The sequence below is a fragment of the Vicia villosa genome, linkage group LG5, assembly GCF_029867415.1.
Source record: "Vicia villosa cultivar HV-30 ecotype Madison, WI linkage group LG5, Vvil1.0, whole genome shotgun sequence".
NCBI classification, from domain to species: domain Eukaryota; kingdom Viridiplantae; phylum Streptophyta; class Magnoliopsida; order Fabales; family Fabaceae; genus Vicia; species Vicia villosa.
In genome coordinates, this window is record NC_081184.1 from 60138679 (window position 1) to 60158536 (window position 19858).

General features: G+C 36.3%; 2 protein-coding genes across 14 annotated transcripts; both read right to left on the bottom strand.

Moving 5' to 3' along the window:
- Positions 1 to 312: 312 nt before the first annotated feature.
- Positions 313 to 3074, bottom strand: LOC131604718 (uncharacterized). Its single transcript, XM_058877141.1, has 4 exons — positions 2980 to 3074; positions 2525 to 2675; positions 2006 to 2416; positions 313 to 681 (listed from the first exon to the last, which is right to left on the bottom strand). Exons 1-4 carry the CDS (start codon positions 3072 to 3074, stop codon positions 313 to 315), a joined length of 1026 nt encoding a protein of 341 aa, XP_058733124.1.
- Positions 3075 to 6767: 3693 nt separating this feature from the next.
- Positions 6768 to 10612, bottom strand: LOC131606664 (DNA repair protein RAD5A-like). Of its 13 annotated transcripts, none has more exons than XR_009284952.1 (10): positions 10017 to 10612; positions 9825 to 9909; positions 9639 to 9759; positions 9525 to 9555; positions 9276 to 9366; positions 8580 to 9198; positions 8293 to 8463; positions 7836 to 7894; positions 7656 to 7755; positions 6768 to 7236 (listed from the first exon to the last, which is right to left on the bottom strand). XR_009284952.1 is itself a non-coding variant. In XM_058878840.1 (3 exons), exons 1-3 carry the CDS (start codon positions 7874 to 7876, stop codon positions 7138 to 7140), a joined length of 240 nt encoding a protein of 79 aa, XP_058734823.1. In that variant the 5' UTR covers positions 7877 to 8283; the 3' UTR covers positions 6768 to 7137. The 13 variants fall into 13 exon arrangements, 1 of the variants encoding a protein (XP_058734823.1); XR_009284947.1 differs by having other exon boundaries at positions 8580 to 8717; positions 8997 to 9198; positions 9276 to 9555; XR_009284946.1 differs by having other exon boundaries at positions 8580 to 8717; positions 8826 to 9198; positions 9276 to 9555.
- Positions 10613 to 19858: the final 9246 nt, after the last annotated feature.

Genomic DNA, 19858 nt, shown 5'->3' on the forward strand with positions numbered 1-19858 from the left:
TTGTCATACAAGCTGCGCTGATTAATCATACACATAACACACCACAATTAATAAATATTAGCATGTGTACTGAGTGGTTAGAGTCAACTACAAACCCTGACGTGGGCCCTCTATCCATCCACGGAAGCCAATAGAGAAGAGAGAGAGAGAGTCAAATTTAAAAGATGGAGATGAGAGTTAACTGGAGAGAGAGAGAGAGCAAAACGTAATCTGCTCAGCAACAAAACCGTGTTCTCCCTTTAACCACACATCATCTTCTCAAACTCAAACAACTCTCTCCCCTCTTATTCGGTACTGTTCCTAATTCCTGAATCAAGAAACGGCGGTGTCAAAGATGCTTGTGGTCTTGACGAATAGACGCGATATCGGCCGGTGATTCGCGGTGGTGGTCACGTGGAGGACCGGCGATTCGGAGGGAAGGGGCTGCAGCGTCTGTGTGTGAAATCGACGGCGGATGTGGCCGTGTAAGTTCGATGCGGCAGCCGGCGCCGGCTGGTCGGAGGAGGTGTTAATCACGTCTAGCTGTAACTCTTGCTGCTCCTGTCGGTGATTCTTGCTGCTCCTGTCGGTGATTCGGATGGTAACAGCTTCAGCGGTTGCAATTTCAGATCTAAAGCTTCTTCTCCTCTCTTTTCCCTTTTTTTTAATCCAAGAACTTTTCTTTGAATCTGTTATTAGAACCTGCATCATAAGTTTACGATTGATTATTAGTGTAAGCAAGCGTACTATGGACTTATTCCTGGAATGTTGTTGTTGCCTCTAATTGTGAATCGGCGATGCGCGTTACAGCGGCACTACGCGTTTGGGAGAAGGTTCTGATTCCGTATTCAACTTTCCTATTCTTTTTGTACTTTTAATCAAGGAATTTCTAACTGAAATTCTTCACCATGGTTAGTCTGGTTTTATTCCACTGTTACCGTAACAAAACAAACAACAAAAGAGGATCTAAAATATATGTAATGCAATGAATGTTGTGATCGCAGGAATACACTAGATTTTCCCGTGACTGCCTTTTTCCGAGTGTGTGATCTTAATATGGTAGTGAAATTACTGAAAACAAAGGCGAGTGTGTTAGTGGCAGAGTATAGTGTCGGTGGTAATGGATTTGTATGTACAAAAGTGTGTATGTAGTTTTTCACGTGAAGAGTAAATAAGATTATGGGTGAAAAATTGTTGGTTTTGTACGTGGAGAAAGAAATAAGGGTTAGAATTAGTATTACAGTGGATAGCAAAATCCGCCCCCTTTTGCTATCAAGAACGAGATACTTATCTACAGTCTAAAAAGTGGCAAAAGTTAGTGAAAATATGTACATGAGAGATGTGAAAAATCAGGGTTAGTTGTCAGCAGTAAAATATGTACGTGAGGGTTAGTGTATGAAATTGTATTGGCCTCCTCCTCCTAACAAAAAAAAAAGCACCCTATTTATCTTAGTCAAATTAGGGTTTTCTAATCTAATGGGCCTATTGCCCAACTAATTAACTTAATAAAAATAATAAAAGGATAAAAATCCTAATAATACTAATATTAAAATTAATAGTAATGATTCTAATTATATTAATATTAAATAATAATATTAGTTAGTTAATAGAATTGTAATGGATAATAACAGTCAATAAAATTACCATAATAACCCAAAAACAAAAAATGTTAGTAAAGCAATTATATTCAAAAACAATAGAACCCTTGTGGTAATTGGGCCCAATTGTTTAGATCCCAAAACACTTGTTAATTACGCCCTTGTTTTAACTCAACCTGATTTATAAGAGAGCGAGTTTGACAATAGAAATGTCAAACCCTATGGCTCTTAATTCTGAACCTTGATGGGTTAACGGACGTAGATTCGATCGGGCAAATTTTGGGGTATGACATTGTTATCTGACAAATCATTTCTAATAATGCATGACAGTTGACACACGTTTGGTTTAAATTAATTGTCGCACCCTTGGTTGTATGTTTTTATTCTAATTATTTTAATAATTGTTGTGGGGTTTAGAAGGGTGTTACAGCCTGAGCCTCCTCAGGAACCATGTGATGCTCCCAGTTTGGAAAGAACTCATCTAACTTCCGACGGGTCATGGCGATAAGAGCGGAGACAGTAGGGTCGTGAGGTATCGTTTGTGTGTAGCCAAACTGACGCATGACACACTCCAAAAGATAACGCACAATAATGGTCGAGCTGGCGGCCAACCATCTAGAGTATAGTGTTATCTCATCAAATGGAACCGTCTCACGGTGATCAGCATAACAATCATATCTGACGTCCTCGACAGCCATGCGATCAAGTCCGCGCCTGTAAGGATCCGACACCTGGTTCCCTCTGAGGGGGCTGAATGCACTAGCACGCAGCATGAACTCAGTGTAGGTAGGCACCTCTCCCCAACCAATAATGTCTGGGATGTGTTGTGGTATCCAAGCCTGAAAAAAAACACAGTTATTTTAATGTACAATCACAAATATATAATAAGTAGAAGGGTATAAGATTGTTACCACCAAAAGGGTAGAGATGCCTGCCACTGTCCTTACCTTCCACATGCATCCCTCTCCGAGTCTGTAGTAGTTGTACGCCAGTACAACCACTCCCCAGTTGTACTCTCGTATACGTGTTGTATCCGATAAGTACATGAGGTAGATGATGTTGTGTACGTCGAGCTCATGTCCACAAAGAGCTGAGTACCTATCAAATATAGGACGTAACATCTCAACATCTACTCTCTATGTATATCCTCCTCTACCTCGTCACGAGAAGCCTCATGTGCCGCACTCAGCGCCTCATCATATCTCTGCTGCAAGAAGGAAAACCTCACTTACGCCCCGCGGATCCTCTCCACCTCATCAAGCATATCAACAGGATCAGCCCCAGCTCCTCAATCAGCATCTTCATCGATTCCTCCTTCGTCAGCCTACCTTGATCAAGGAGAGTACCCTGATAGGTAGATGCAGGAGGCATGCCACATCATTAAGTGTGATGGTAATCTCACCATGAGGAAGATGAAATAAGGAAGTCTCCGGATGCCATCTCTCTGCAAATACCATTAGCATCTTGTTGTGTATCGTCACCTAGCCGACCTGACATAGGTCCCTCAGGCCAGAAGCTGATAGTACATCCTGGAACCACGGCTTGTTAGGGAGCGCGACACTGGCAATCTTCTGGGCATGGTTATAGAACCTCTGGGGATCCCTCTCCTAAAATTTTTAAAAAATAAAAATGGTTATTAATAATCAAAGTCAGAAACTAAAGAAAATAAATTAATACGTAATTACCAAAGAAAACATACATCTCCCTCCTAGATACGCATAGCTGCATGATCTGCATACTCAGTCAATAAGGATGGGTCTACAAGGCACCCAGGTACCAAACAGGTTCCGGCACCGACTGATCCTCGTGAAGCTCCGGTGGCACATATAGAAGTAGAAGAAGGGCCCCGACGACGTTTGCACGGGGGGGGGGGGGGGCATCTATGAGGAGCCCTCAGCATCAACATCATCATGAGGCCTCTGTGGTGTAGTAGTAGATGGGGAAGGAAAGTCAAGTAGAACGGATGGACAAGGTCCGTCTAGAGCGGGTGTAACGACTGGAAAAGGTCCGACTGGAGCGGGTGTAATGGTTGGAGAAGGCCCGACTAGAGTGGGTGTATTAGATGGAGAAGGCCCGGCTGGAGCGGGTGTATCAGGTGCATCTGCTGCAACGACAACTTCATCTGTGACCTGAGATACTACACGCATCCGTTCACGCCGCACGAATGCATGCTGTGCAGTCCTCCCATGTATATCCCTATCTGGACCGTGGGCCATAATGTATGCATTGTGATACAAATAACCTCAAGTTAGATATTGTGTTTATAAACAAACAAGAAAAGAAAAACAAAAAATTACTCTTCCGTAGATGCATCTACGGAATGCCCTAACGTTCATCTCTTCCGTAGATGCATATACGGAAGGTACTGAAACTTAGAGACTAAACAATGGCGTAAGTCCACTACTCAATCACTCAAAAACTAGATTTTTGTGGCTTGATCATACGTTTTAAACATCAACTAACACCTACATTGTATCTAAACTATATTTCTAAAGCTATCCAATCATTTCTACACCTAAATATCGGATTCTAATTCGATTTTACAAATATTTTAAAAGTCGAAAACTTACTGATCAAATAGAGTTTTGAACTTGATGGAACATGTTGAAACTTGATGTTGACAATGTCGATCGAACTCGGGAGAAAGAAATTAGAAGTTTGATATTTGGGGTTGAGAGAGTTTCAGAGTTTAAAATGTGAAGACTGAGGGAGAGGAAGAGTTTGACGCGAGTTATAACGTCAAATGCTTCTGTAGATGCATCTACGGAAGCTTCCGTATATGCATCCACAGAACAAAACAACATTAAACAAAAAAAAATGATGCTTTCGGAGATACATCTACGGAAGCTGGAGGGCATTTTTGCCAATTCCGTGGTACGTGAGAGATGCATGGTGTGGGCTAAGAAATTCACTAAATGACTTATGAGAAAAAAAGGATTTTGAGTTTTGGGTGATGATTAGGGGTGGCAAGACGGGCCCGGCCCGCGGGGAAAGCCTGTTTTGCCCGTACTTTTTCGCGGGGCGGGACAAAGTTTTAGTCCCGCTCCCTCTAATGTGCCTGCCCCGTCCCGTTCCGTATTTTTCCGGGCATGAGTTTTTTCATACAATTTTACTATTTTTAGGCATAAAATGTTCAATGCCCGCGGGCTTTTCCTGCTCTCACTTTTTTATGGGGCAGGAACAAGGTTTTAGACCCGCACGATCAAACATACCCGCCCCGCCCCCGTTTTTTGCGGGGCGGGCCTAAACGGGGTGGGCATGCCTGTTTGTCACCCCTAGCGGAGTGGAGAAATCGAGTTTTTTTGGAAAAACGAAAAGTCGAGTTTTTTTTCGGAAAAATGAAAAGTAGACTTTTTTTCAGAAAATGAAAAATCAAGCATTTTTCTGAAAAACGAAAAAATCGAGTTTTTTTTCGGAAAAACAAAAATTCGAGTTTTTTTTAAAGAACGAAAAAATATTTTAGAATATTTAAATTTTTGGCAAAATACTCTTTTTGGTCCCTTATGTTAACCTCGGGGTTCATTTTGGTCCCTTAACTTCAAAAATTGTCATATCGGTCCCTTAACTCTTCAAAAGGTGTCATTTTAGTCCTTTTTGTCATATTAGCGACTGATTTAGCGACCGATTTTTGAATTTTTCCATCGCTAATGTGACAAAAAGGACTAAAATGACACCTTTTGAAGAGTTAAGGAACCAATACGACACTTTTCGGAGCTAAGGGATCAAAATGAACCCCGAGGTTAACATAAGGGACCAAAAAGGATATTTTACCTAAAAATTTTATGAAATTTAAAAAATATTTTAGAATATTTAAATTATTATTTTTTTATCAAATTTAAAAAACTAAAGAATTTTTTAGTTTTTTTTGGATGGATATCCATCCATTAGAAATATGTTAAAGGATGGATTATATTCTTTATTGGATAGATTGAATTAAATTTTTATTAAGAGAGTTTAATGGATTGATAATGGATTAATGGAATGATTTGGTCCATCCATTAACCATCCGACGAAAAAGGAAATACCCAATATTATTAAAAGAAATAAACCAACTTTTGTGTGTATTCAAGAAACTAAGATGGAGGTAGTTGATAGAAATGTGTGTTATTCAATGTGGGGTGTAAATGACTTCGACTTTGCTAGTAAATCGTCTAAAGGGAGATCGGGAGGTACATTAACTATCTGGGACAGCAGTAAGTTCACAACTCAGAAGGTGTCTATTTTTAACCATGTTGTGTGGGTGGAAGGGTTGTGGGGAGAAGAGAAGAGAAAACTAAATATCGTCAATGTTTATGCACCATGTAACGGAAGAAGAAGAAGACGTGATCTATGGGCTAAGCTGAATGCAAGAATAGCGGAGAAGAATGGTGAATGTGTGTTAGGCGATTTTAACGCGATTAGGGTAGTGGAGGAAAGAAGAGGTGCAACTGTAACTAACAGAAGTGAGGATGTAGCGGGATTTGATAATTTCATTTCAGAATCGGACCTCATCGACTTGCCCCTACACAACAAGAAGTTCACTTAGTCTAGATTTGGGGGAACAGTCATGAGTCGCATCGATAGACTTTTGATTTTGGAAGAATGGGGTAGAAGGTGGCCTAATTTTTCTCAATGGGCGCTACAGAAAAAAAGGCCTCCTACCACACCCAGAAAACCGAGGCTTTATGCAAAATAACCGTGGCGTAACGCTGAGGCCACGGTTTGGCCACGGAAATCCAACTGTGGAGTATACGGCCGTGGCCAAAAGTAAAGTCCACGGTTTTTTGGTATAGACCACGCCTTTTTTACAACCGTGGCATTTTTAGGCCACAATTTAGGTAGCTTGATTAAGGTCGCGGTTTGTATTTGCCATGACTTAAAAACTGTGGCTATATGGTAAAGCCACGGTTTCAATTTAACGTTTACGATACAATTTTGGTTCAAGATATAGCCACGGTTTGATTATGACCACAGATTTAAAACCGTGGTTATGTTCTATGCATTCTAAACCATTAATCTTGCCACGGTTTATTTCTGTATATATATACATATATATATATATATATATATATATATATATATATATATATATATATATATATATATATATATATATATACATGTCATTATTTAAAGAAAGCTAAAGTTCTCTATATAAGAATCATTCCCTGTGTCAAAATTATATTAAATCATCAAATTAAGATGCTTTGCAATATTCTTTCATAAATTTCCTACAACCACCCTTTCAATTCAAACCACTCCTAAACCATAACACATTAGTGTCTTATCTATATACATTACATGCATATCATAATCTATATACATTATATGCATATCTCACAAAAACAAGTGATTGTAATAATGTATATCTCACTATCACAAGTAAACATATCGTTTACATTTAATGCAAAGGAGTATTAGAAATGAAACAAGATAACAACCGAAAAAAGTGAGTTCCAAACTACCTCCCATTTTCTTGGATTTGAATGAGTGTTCAACTACGCGGTGAACTATAGCATCACACTCCCAAACAAGTTTCAAGCCAGACAATGGATCAGCTACATTTATTAGAAAGACCTAATTAATCTAAATGCCTTAAACATAAGGGTTGATGCTTGAAACATGATATATATTGCATCTCATACAGATTTGAACATCCACAAACCATAAAACATTGTTGCTGCATGCAGAAAATAACATATATCAATATATCAAGCACAGTGCTAGAAATTTATATATATATATATATATATATATATATATATATATATATATATATATATATATATATATATATATATATATATATATATATATATCTAAAGTTATAGAACATAGTTAATAAGATACACATCAGTCCCCCATAGCATGGCACCTTTGACCTACAAACAATAATAATAATCTTGACTGTCATAATCACTTTCTCCTTCATGTCTACCTGTTTTGGAGAGGTCGTAACTATCCATTGTGTATCTAATCATATTACTGTTCCTATTTTATAATTATCATGAATGAAATTAGGGACTAAACTAATATTTGAGAGGTGAAAAAGGTTGCTACTCAAATATTTACAGATAGCAAGCTATGGACACAACTTACTTTAGATCTCAGGAAGAGAGCATCGTAGAAGTCCCGTCCAGATTCTGACTGTTCACACTCAATCAATTGAATATCAGTTGGAGGCAGGACAAGTATAGGCCTGAAAAAACATAGATCATTATAAATAAAGTTATTCATGCATATTGAAAGAGACAATTCACGTGAAGTGAGAATGCCTACCTTCCTTCTTTATCCTTTGTGTCCTTGGTTCTTCTTAACATCACTGTCCTCAAAATTCCCTTGACCAATGATCAAATTTACAATAGCTACAAGTTAGCCCAATATTTTACATACCACTGCCAGATGCACCATGGTTCAACACCCAAGAAAGACAAGAGACTAAACAAATCTTCCAAACTATTATGGAATAGAGAGCATCAGAATTTCAGAAAGGGAGTTGTAGACTACGAAATCTTTTGCTTAATAACTATAAGCTCACTACAGTAATAAACTAATTAGTACTGAAATGCTGATAAAAGATACATTTTCAGATTGTATGGACTCTAAAACCTTATTCAACATAAAAGTTTGAGGATGATGGACCTCCTAAAAAGACAGTGACCATATATTTTTCAACATGCAATGAATACAAACCAATATTCTATATTATGCAACAACTCCTTTTAGTCGCACTTACATTATCACCTATTTTCGGTTGGGGACGGAATTTGATTGGTGCAACGAAAATGTTTTCCAGAAAGAACATTAAGTGACTGACTTTCTTTCCAAAACCTTGATTTTGAACGTCACTGATCTACGAGCACAGCTTAGATTCATTCTCCCACAAAAACTGTAGAATTTCCATAACCTATAATTTGAATAGAGAATCAAAAGATTTGCTCTATATATACACTTCAACTTGAAAGTTGAAACACAAAAGGAGTTATTATAAATACAGTAAGCCAATATTTACAAGAAACTAACCATGGAGGGTAGTAAAGATCCAGAAAGTGAAGTTTTCTCAATAAGCTTATTAGATAATATTCTACTTCTTTCACTTGCAAAAGATGCACCGCTTTCTTTAATATCATTTTCTCTGGCTTGAGAATCCGATAGAGCTTCCTAGAACCATCAACCAAATAGCAAATATGGAGAAATAACATGAAAAAGAAGAAAAATTACCAATTTCTGAAAAATAGAATCCATCAAGGAGAGAAACAAATAATTTACTATGTGAAACCATCCGAAGAATGGTTCAGTGATTTTTGGACTGAACTTTCCACAATTTTGACACTTGTTGTAATCCTCTTGTAGAAATGTTGTTAGAATTAATACAGGCTTAGTAAATAAACTGCATAATAATCATTAATGAAGATTAGAGCCCGTGAAGTGAAGTTGAACCTGGGTAGTGTCTTGCACACCACAGTTTGTAATCCTAAATGAGTGAACTGCCCAGTTTAGATAGAAAGCCTCCTCAAATTTCCTTAGAGGCAAACCTTCTCTTAAAGCAGCCTCGTCGATTTGGATGACAGTAATGCTAGCTTTCTCAAGATCCTCAACCTCATCCTTTATAGCCAACGCAATTTGGTAGCAAGTCTCAAATCTAATAACAAATAGTCAATGTTAAATGAAACTGATATACTACAAAATGATCATCATTTATAAGGTGCTTTTGCATACCAAGGTTGGTCATCTCTAACAAAGGACCAGTTCAGAATTGTAACAGGGCCAGTAAGCATTCCCTTCATAGGTCGTTTTGTCAAACTTTGAGCTGTCGAAGACCAGAAAACAGTCATTGGCTTGGGATGACTCACATCACCATAGATAATTGCTTGTTTGACATAGTGGGATCCATAGGATTGACCCCACCCGTTGGCACTGAAAGCAAAGCCAGATAATTTGACTGGAAATGAAACACAGTAAAATCACCATGCATGGTTGTTAACAGCAAGTTGTACCCCTGTCAAGGAAACCACCAGTGTTCAACCAAACATGTGGTGACAATAAACGGTGTAAAACTCAATCACGAATGAAACCATGTACCTTAGAGTTTGTTGATAGTCAAGATCTTTGCAAGTAAATGAGCAGTTCCTCTAGAAAAAGAGTAGTCCAAACTCCATAGATTCAAATGTCTCAAAAGTCTCCTTGTCATCTCCTATGAAACCTGCATTGACAACACGGTTCAGGACTAAGGAAATGATAAATTGGCATCAATTGAGATGAGCTCACATCTATGTTCTAGTATTCATAAGCCTATTGACAAAGTATCAGCCAAAAAGTTACATCATCTCTGTGTGTTATTTCTTGGTTTACCCTGCAACAATGTTGAAATCGTTAGAAGAAGAAACAGATGAAGACGATTTGGATTTGGGCATAAAAAAACGAGTAACGTCGTAGAAAGACAAGATTGGAGAAGCATACCTGAAAGGCGGAGCATCTGGTTTTCTTTTTCTCTTCGTCGTTGTTGAAATTGCATTTGTTAATCTCTGATAGGTAACTGCCGAACTCATTCTTTACTTCACCGCTTTGCTTAGTTCTTGTCACCAACACGAAGCTTATGCTATGGTGAATCGAACCCCCAAGGAATTGAGCTCAATTTGTGACGGTGAATGTTCAATTCTGTCCGTAAAGAACCTAGGGTTTTGTGTTAAGAATCAAAATCGCGGTTGAAATGGAGGAATGATGTACTTCGGATGTGATTGGTGTTCCGAGACCTTTGATTCAAGCGAAGGCGATGATGGTGGTGGTTATCTAGCGGCGCCGGAAGTTACGAAGACGAGAAGAAGACGACGAAGCTGGCTTATATTCATGGTTGTGAGACTGAATGAAGAAGATGGTTGAATGAGTCTAACCACCGTTCAGAAATGGAGATATGAGAGAATGAGAGACGAGGGTTGAGTCGATCGAATGAGGAGGCGTGAGAGTTTTGGTGGTTGTTGAGTTTTGGCGGTTGATAGAAAGAAGAAGAAAGGGGTTGATGAGGTTTGGAAAGAAATTAGGTTTAGGAAAAAAATGGTTTGAGCGGCTTATCAAATTTTGTTTTCCGCCATTCATTATTTTATTTTTATTTTAGAGGGAAACTTTTTGGTTTGGGCGGCTTATTTGGTTTTTTTTTTTGTAATCGTGGTAGTTGAAGAAAATACCACAGATTCACACTCCAGATTTAATATTTCAAAACATATTTTCACGGTTTAAAAATTCAGGCCAAAGCATATATGTAGCCACAGTTTTTGAGCTGTGGAACAATTTGGCGTGGCCGTAGACCATTTTTCTTGTAGTGGGGCTTTAGATAAGGGGTTGTTTGATCATTGTCCTATAATGTTGTGCAATATGGTGCAAGATTGGGGACGGAAGCCGTTACGAATGTTAGAATGTTGGAAGCAATTGGAAGGGTATCACAGTTTTGTTAAAGAACAATGGTTAAGTTTGAAAGTAGAATGATGGGGCATGTTTGTTCTAAAGGAAAAACTAAAGATGATGAAGGATAAATTAAAAGAATGGCACTCATTGCATTCTCAAAATATGGAAGGGAGAATCAAAGAGGGAAAAGGAGAACTCAAAAAGTTGGAGTTAAAAAGTGAATCAGTTTCTTTATCTCTAACAGAGGAGATCCGAATATGTGAAGTGACGGCAGATCTACACAAATTAGCGAGTCTCAGTTGCAGCATCCAATGTCAAAGGTCAAGGAATAGGTGGTTGAAAGAAGGAGATGCAAATTCAAAATATTTTCATGGGTGCATAAACAAGAGAAGGAAAGAAAACGAGATTCGGGTTCTAGAAGTGGAAGGAAGAATGGTGAAAGAAGCAGAGGGGATAAAACAAGCAATTTATGATCACTTCAAATCTGTGTTTGAGGGTCGGGGTGAGTATCCGTCCAGAAAACATCGAATTCATAAGAATAAAGCAATCTGATAATGTTAGCTTAATTAGTGAAATCTTAGAAGAGGAAGCGTGGCATGCGGTTTGGGAATGTGAAAGTTCTAAAAGTCCTGGCCTGAATGGAGTCAATTTTGGATTTATAAAGGATTTTTGGGATTTGGTCAAAAGCGGTTTTATGAGGATGCTGGAAGAATTTCATGCAAATGGTTAGAGGAGCAAACTGTTCCTTTATGGTTCTGATACCTAAGAGGAAACAACCATCAAATATATTCGACTACATGCCTATATCTCTTGTCGGATGCATCTATAAGGTAATCTCCAAGATCTTGGCGAATAGATTGAAAAAGGTGATCAACAATATCATTTATGAGACGCAATCAGCATTTATTACCGGTAGACAGATTCTGGACGGGATTCTAGTGGCGAACGAAATTGTTGATGAGGCAAGGAGTCAAAAAGAAGGAAGTGGTGCTATTCAATGTGGATTTTGAAAAGGCGTATGATTGTGTAGATTGGAATTTCTTAATGAACGTTATGGAAAAAATGGGATTTCCTCTAAAGTTGCGTATGTGGATCTTGGAGTGCTTAAGATCTTCGTCAATCTCGGTACTAGTAAATGGAAGCCCAACAAGTGAGTTTAAGATGGGTCGTGGCCTTAAACAAGGAGACCCGCTCTCCCCGTTTCTATTCCTTATTGTGGTTGAAGCTTTTAATGTGATGATGAAAAAAGCAGTACTGTTGGGGAAATTTAAAGGATACAGATTTAACGAAGGGATAAAGAGATTTTCACATTTGCAATATGCAGATGATACATTGATAATTTGTGAGAAATCATGGGCGAATATTCGTACCATTAAGGGGCTAATTATTTTATTCGAGTCGATATCCGGGTTGAAAGTTAATTTCCTAAATAGTTCAATCGTGGGTGTCAATATCCCTCAAAGGTGGCTAATAGAGGCTGCAAATGTCTTGAATTGTGGCATCAGTTCTCTCCCTTTTTTGTACCTCGGGTTACCTATAGGAGCAAATTCAAAGCGGATGGATACTTGGTCTAATATGATAAATACGGTGAAATCAAGGTTGTCTAATTGGAAGAGTAAACATCTTTCCATTGGAGGTCGAATTGTAATTCTAAAGTTAGTTTTATATGCGATTCCGGTCTACTTTCTCTCATACTTCAAGGCTCCGACAATTATAATTCGTAAATTAGAATCTATCTGTAAACAATTTTTATGGGGGGGAGCGAGGAAGGGAAGAAGATAAACTGGGTCAAGTGGGATAAGGTTTGCAGGCCAATTGAAGAAGGGGGGCTGGGTATTAGAAGGCTAGGGAGTTTTAACTTGGCTCTTTTGGGAAAACAGAAGTGGAAGATTAAAGTAGAAAAAAGAGGCATATGGTTCTCGGCTTTAGTTAATAGATACGGGTTGAGTGTGGATGAGATGAGTTTAGGGGCAAGAGATAGTTCAAATTGGTGGAGAGATGTGTGTTCTTTGGATGTAGGAATATTGGAAGAGTCTTTAGATTATTATGTGAAAGATGTCTATAAGAGGCTGTCTCCTGAATGCCCTGACGAGTTAAGAAATCCGTGGTCGAAGATTTGGAATAAAGCGATTCCCACAAAAGTATCATGCTTGGTTTGGAGGTTGGTTCAGAACAAAATTGCAACAGTAGATAATTTAGTTAAGAGGGGTTTACATGCGCAGGGGGAGGATAGGTGTGCATGAGGATGTGGAATTGACACTACAAGAAAAACAGCAAATTACGACGGTTCATTTTAGAGGTTACGACGGTTAGAACCGTCACAATGTGCAGATTACGACGGTTGTCATTCTGTCCTAAAAACGTGTGTCGCGAGGCTTCTTTGCGACGGTTGTAAAAACCGTTATACCAACTGTCGTTCTATGTTACGACGATTTGGGAACTGTCGTTGCATGCTAATTGCGACGGTTTCCAACAGTCGCGAAATGTCGTTGGTTTTTTGTTTTTAATTTTAATTGTGACGGTTTCAAACTGTCGTGTGTGTAACATTATGACTGTTCAAACCGTCGTAATTTTGATATAAATTTTTTAATATATTTTTCATGGTAACGGTTTAAAGCGCCATTAATTATTAAAATTTTACTTTTAATAACAGTTTAAACCGTTATTAATTTTAATCTATAGTATTTTTTAAATATTTTTTATTTTAATTATAATCTACTGAAATATTTTTAAATTCAGTATTATTTTTTTCTTTAAATTATTTCTATTTATGTTATTATTATTTTGTAATATTTTTTATTTGATTTTCTATCACTTTTAAACGTAGTAAAATTAATTTCAATACAAAAACATGTAATATCAAATAAACATCTGTGATATCAAAAAAATGTGAATTCCATAATCATGTCATGTAATACAAAAAACCGAAAAACATATCAAATCCTAATCTTATAATAATAAGATTCATAGTGCCAAAAATACTTAGGAAATTTTCTAATCTAATTAATTCATAACAACATCTAATTTGTCCTTCTTGATGATCCATTATCTGCAATTCGGTAGCTAGACTCAGAAGAACGTCTTCCATCAGCGGGTGATTCCAATCCCTAAAAGAAAAAAGTATTAAAATAATACTATTTAAAATAATACTCATGAACTTTAATTTTAAATGCATCAAAATAATATACCTGTCTTCCACTAGAACTTTGCATTTGCCTTAAGCGTTCAATTTCCTCTATCATAGCATTGTCCCTTTGCTTTAAGAATGCAACTGCCTCCATCAATTCATCAATTTTTGAATTCTTTTCTTTAAGTGCATTAATTTCTTCTTGCATTTCCTTTATTTTTTCATTTTCTTCCAAAGAAGTCGCCGATCTCGTAGATCTATTAATTTGAGATGACGTAACTCCAAGTCCCATACTACGAACATATCCAGGATGTTCTTTTCCAAATACTTTCTGAAATGCCTCATTTTCAGACACTGAATCCTTAATTGCAGCTTGTAATTTTTCCTGCACATGCAAAAGAGAAAATTGAGCTACTCTTTTGATTTATTACAAAAATAAAGACTTTGTTATAGCTCGAAAAAAAATTCGTAAAAACCATATGAATGTTATTTCACATGTTAATTACTCTCACTTTCACTTCACTATAGAACACATAATTAATAACATCATTGTCAAAGACTATAAAAGTGTAAATGAAACTACAGGATTCAACAGTATTGGTACTACTATAAAAGTGTAGATGAAACTACAATATTCAGCAAAGATAACAAGAACTTCAATGTGCTGCACTTAAATAGAAAATAAGAACTTCAATGTGTTGCACTTAAGATTATAATACTACTATTTTTTTAAGCAAAGATAACAGAACTTCAATGTGCTGCACTTAAATAGAAAAGGAAAAGAGAACAACCCAGCGGTTTGCCAAATAAAATAGAGTGCTGCAATTAAGATTATAATACTACTAATTAGGATAGTGTATAAATGCAACCAAATTACCATAAACGATTGCAGTTGGAACATAGAGCATTTGGACATAGAAATTAATGTCGGACTTTGGATGTGTCCTTAGAAACAACAATTATGAGATGTTAACACTATGCGGTGGTAAGGGCAGAAGTCAAATGCTGCTAATTTAGAACAAGATTTATTATTGTTATAAGTTTCATAAGCTATGAAAATGTTGCATGTATAAATAACAAAAGTATAACAGAGAAAAGACAAGCTGCAAAAGTTCCAACTGCTCTATGTTCTATGTTCCAAGCTGCAAAAGTATAACAAAATAAAGACAAGCTTGTAACGCTGTCCAAATGCTCTATGTTCCACTTTACAGCTGTATAATTTTTTCCTCTGTATCTATTTCTTTTTCATTTTTTTCAAATGTGCATCATCTAAAGAAACACAAGCCACACCTTTCTTCTTCATTTGTTCTCTTGTAATATATTATAAATCACAATTCTACTTCAACTATCAATCTCAAAAACACTTCTAAAATAGGGACCTTTGTTCTCTAATATTTTCTATATATACAAACATGAATCCGTACTTTGTTGAACCCGTCACCCGCAAAATCCGCGAGCACTAACAGGCGGAAGTGGGTTACCATATTCAAACCGCGATTGCACTTGGTTGTTGTTTTTCCGACCCGGACCGATGTCCACCCCTAACGACTACGATCCCGATGTAAAAATTGATTTAGCATGCTATCAAAATTTCATTTTCTACTAATAGAACACAACAAAATTGGCTAAGCATAAACTATTTGTATCATGAGACAAAGTAGATACAAAAAAAGGTTTGATTTAATCAGTTTTCAGACAGGTTCTCCCCACCTCTAAGAGATGCCAAAAGGTTTGATTTTTTCTCAAACCTTAAGGAGACTAACAAATATTTTTTTAAAATTAACTTGGACTTACATTATTGTGGTATGCATCTTCATTGACAAAAGACCCGTCCGATTTTTTATGTGAAACTGCATACATTTCTCCTCTGCTATATGATCGCCCATCTCTCAATTCCTATAAATAAGAACAAATGTTAATTATTTGTACTTCAGGCATACAATTAAGAATATATAGATTTAGACATACCAACTCATGTTGCTTCCTTGCAAGTGACTTAGATCCGAGTGTATGCAGAATCTTCAATTTTCCTCTATTTTGGGCATTTTTTGTTGCTATTCTCTACATTAGTAACAAATAAAAACACACGTTATAGATAAGGATAAAATAGAATGCGTTAGTTATATATTAAAAATACAATCATTTAGTAAAACACTAATATTACCTGTGTTTTTTCTTTCCGCCTATATAGAACAAAAAGGGTCCAATCGTTTTCCGTAATGCCATGGAATTTAGGATAATGTTTAAGATTTTCCTCCAAAGTGAGATCCCATTTATAAAATTTGTGAAACAAGTGATGTCGACCATCCTTCCAATCAGGTTATGATGAATGAACTTCTTACTATTGCCACTCCAATCAACCTCCATCATCTAATCAACAGTTAAATCCTACAACTAGTTCATGTTTTCCACCTTAACCTAACTACTCAAATCAATGAAACACTGTTGAATTCGTAAAACCCTAAACAAACATTAACCTAACGTCAACAAACCAATTTATTCTCCCAATTTGTTCGTAAAACCCTACTTCACCCAAACCAAAATAAATTGATAAATTCGTAAAACATAAACTAACCTTTCTGATTCAGAAGCAGCAGAGCAAGCCGTCTCACTTTTTGATTCAAAAACCAATTTTCACTGCGTTTTCTTTTCAATGTATATTACCCCAAATAAACGGCGCGCAAGAAAATTTGGGGGACGACGGGTGGAAAACCGTCTCAGCTTCAGTACAAGGGCGGTAAGGTATCCACCGTTGCAAAATTTATAAAGAATTACAAGGGTTTAAAGGGGACGACGGTTGAAACTTCTGTCATAGCCTATTGTTTAGGACGGTTAATGTACCAACGGTCGTGACTCTTGGTGTATTTGGAGGGTTTATGGGGGACGACTGTGTGTAACCGTCGCAACCTTTTTATTATTTTTTAAAAAACAAACAACGGTTGTCCAAAACCGCCTTGACAACTGTCGCAATTTGATAAGTGGGATGGTTATCATGAAACCGTCGAGACCTATGTGTCGTAAAACTCAAATTTTCTTGTAGTGTGAGGAGTCTGTGTCTCATCTTTTCTTCAAGTATAATTGTTTTGCATGTGTATGGAGTAGCATGTGCACGTGGTTAGGTGTCTCAACAGCGCTGCACAAAGATGGTTAGCAACACATGATGCAATTCAAAAATCTACTCGGCGGTGGAAGGCTGACATCCTTGAAGATTTGTGTGTTATGTTGTGCGTGCATTTGGTGCATTTGGAAATCGAGGAACCATAAAATCTTTCGAAACGTTGAGATTCAAATTGGAAAAGTGATAGAGGAAGCAAAGATAAGCGCATGGAAATGGCTGATGATTAAATCCATGTTGATCAAGGATGATTTTGCTTTGTGGTGTTTAAACCCTAAAGCCTGTTTCTGTGGTGTGGTTGCCTGAGTTTTTGTGGTTTCTGCAGTGTTTGGTTGACTGGAGCGCCGTCTGCAGCTTGTGCTGAAGAGAGTATCTCAATTTAGTTTCCTTTTGCTGGGGTCTGTTGCTGGTAGCTTTCCCTTTTTTGGCTATCTGGCTGCTGTGTTTGCATCATCTGAGCCTCGTTTTGGTGTCTCATGAGCTTAACGTTTTGTGTTTGAGATTTATGTTTTAATAGGTGGAGGTATCCTGTCCTGCACTTTGCAGTTTCATGTTTTCCTTTTATCTTGGGTTACTGTGTATTCTGCTTAGGTGTTTCTCTGTAGTTTTTGGCTCTGGTTTTAGTTTGGGCAGTTTTGATGTGCAAGGGTTTTGTTATGTGGATTATGGTGGTTTGTAGCACTTCTTGTGCGCTATCTCTTTATTAATTGATACTAGTAGAAGACTCGTGCGTCCGCACGGGTCATTCTAATCTTAAGATGAATAATATATTACAAACGCATAAAAAGTAGTTTAAAAATTTGAATGAATGAGAAATATTAATTTAAGATTCACAAAATATAATATAGATGCAATGAATTTATATATAATAGGTATGTAATATTTAAAAAGAAATATTTATCAAATCACCAACATGATAAATTTAATATGTCTAATAACTATAAATATTTACAAGTATGACTAATAACTATAAATATTTATAAATTTTACTAATAATTATAAATATTTATAATATTGTATTGTTTAAATAAAAAATGTATTGTGGTGATAGTGTCCCGTGAAAATAGTGAGTTTATGCTAATTATAAATATTTATAATATTTTGTTGATTAAAATAAAAAAGGTATCGTAGTGATAGTGTCCCGTGAAATCTTCTTAGATAAATAATTTTTAATTTTAATTGATATATAATTTATTTAAAATGCCTACTCAGAATATGTATGATGTTTGTATTACTTAACATAAAATACACTCAAATACACTCAAATTGCATCCCCATTGAATAAATTCGTTTCTATCTTAGATTATTTGATAAGATTTTATTTTTATTAATGTATATTTGTTATTGTAAGATCAATAATAACTATAAATATTTAATATCATTAATAAAAATTTTAATATCATTAATAATTATAAATATGAGTAACAAATTCAAAAATTTACAAAAAATTTCTTGAATACTGTCTAATATATTGATATCATAATAATTTCTTGAATACTGTCTAAAATTTATGGATCGGCCATTATTTTCAAAATAAATTCATAACAGCAAGCCACATGTAACAATTACTCACATATTAACAGAGGTTTTTTTTACTGATGAATGTCACATTTTGTTTTCTTTAGTATAAAGTGTAATTGTGCTTATCTGTCATCTATTACCAAAAAGAAAATTGTCCAAAAAGTAAACATGAAAATTCACCATTTGATTGGATTTGAATATTGATAATACATTTATTCAGCGCTCTTAGGGGTGGGAATAGGCTAGGCTAGGCTAGGCTTTATAAGGCCTGGGCCTGGCCTACGATAAACTTACAAGGTCTGAGCCTGGCCTATGGCCTACTATAGGCTCATTTTTTCAGCCTGGCATGGCCTCTTTAAAAGCCTGGTCTGGCCTTAAAGCCTATTTAAAAGCCTCTTTTTTATTAATGTTTTCAATTCATTCATATTACTTAAGAAGCCTTATAGGTCGCATATATATGAACATTTAGACCGACCTACTTAGCATTTTTTCTAATATATATACATATATAGACCAATCTATTTAACACTTTTTCTAATACATATGCATATATAGGCCAACCTATTTAAACTAATTTTAATATATGAAAATATAGGCCGGCCTACAAGGCTTTATAGCCTTTTTTAATAGCCTAGGTCTGGCCTATTTTATTAAATAGGCTTTTAAAAAAACCCAAGCCTGGCCTTTTTATCAAATAGGCATGGCCTTAAGAAGGCTAGGCTATAGGCCCCTGTAGGCCGGCCTGACCTATTCCCACCCCTAGCTCTCAGTATGCACTCATAATCATTAAAAATAATAACGTTAGAATGAAAATAGGAATATAATGAAAACGTAATTATTTGACTCACAAATCAATGAATTAAAATATTGCCTAATTAAAACAAAAAAACTTACCTTTAACTGAGTGAGTTTCTCAAGGGATAAAATGCAAAGGATTAAAACCAGTGACAATCTTTATTTTTAAGCTTAGATAGTCCTATCTCTATTAGTCATATATACATGGCTCAATGTAAATAATATTAAATTATAACGTTGAATTCTTACTAAGAGTATGAATATGTTTAAAAATAATAAAATCATAGGTTGTTAAGTTCCATACTAAAATCATAGGCTGCTAATTAATTGATGCCTAGAGCTACC

Excerpts from the sequence above, each read along its gene's own strand:
- LOC131606664 (XM_058878840.1), bottom strand. The coding sequence starts at position 7,876 with ATGTTAAGAAGAACCAAGGACACAAAGGATAAAGAAGGAAG. Across the intron at positions 7,756-7,835 it reads ACAAAGGATAAAGAAGGAAG|GCCTATACTTGTCCTGCCTC; the intron begins GTAGGCATTCTC and ends ATGTTTTTTCAG. Across the intron at positions 7,237-7,655 it reads CTCTCTTCCTGAGATCTAAA|CAACAATGTTTTATGGTTTG; the intron begins GTAAGTTGTGTC and ends TTCTGCATGCAG.
- LOC131604718 (XM_058877141.1), bottom strand. The coding sequence starts at position 3,074 with ATGTCAGGTCGGCTAGGTGACGATACACAACAAGATGCTAATGGTATT. Across the intron at positions 2,417-2,524 it reads GAGAGGGATGCATGTGGAAG|GCTTGGATACCACAACACAT; the intron begins GTAAGGACAGTG and ends GTTTTTTTTCAG. Across the intron at positions 682-2,005 it reads TTCCTGAGGAGGCTCAGGCT|GTTCTAATAACAGATTCAAA; the intron begins GTAACACCCTTC and ends CTTATGATGCAG.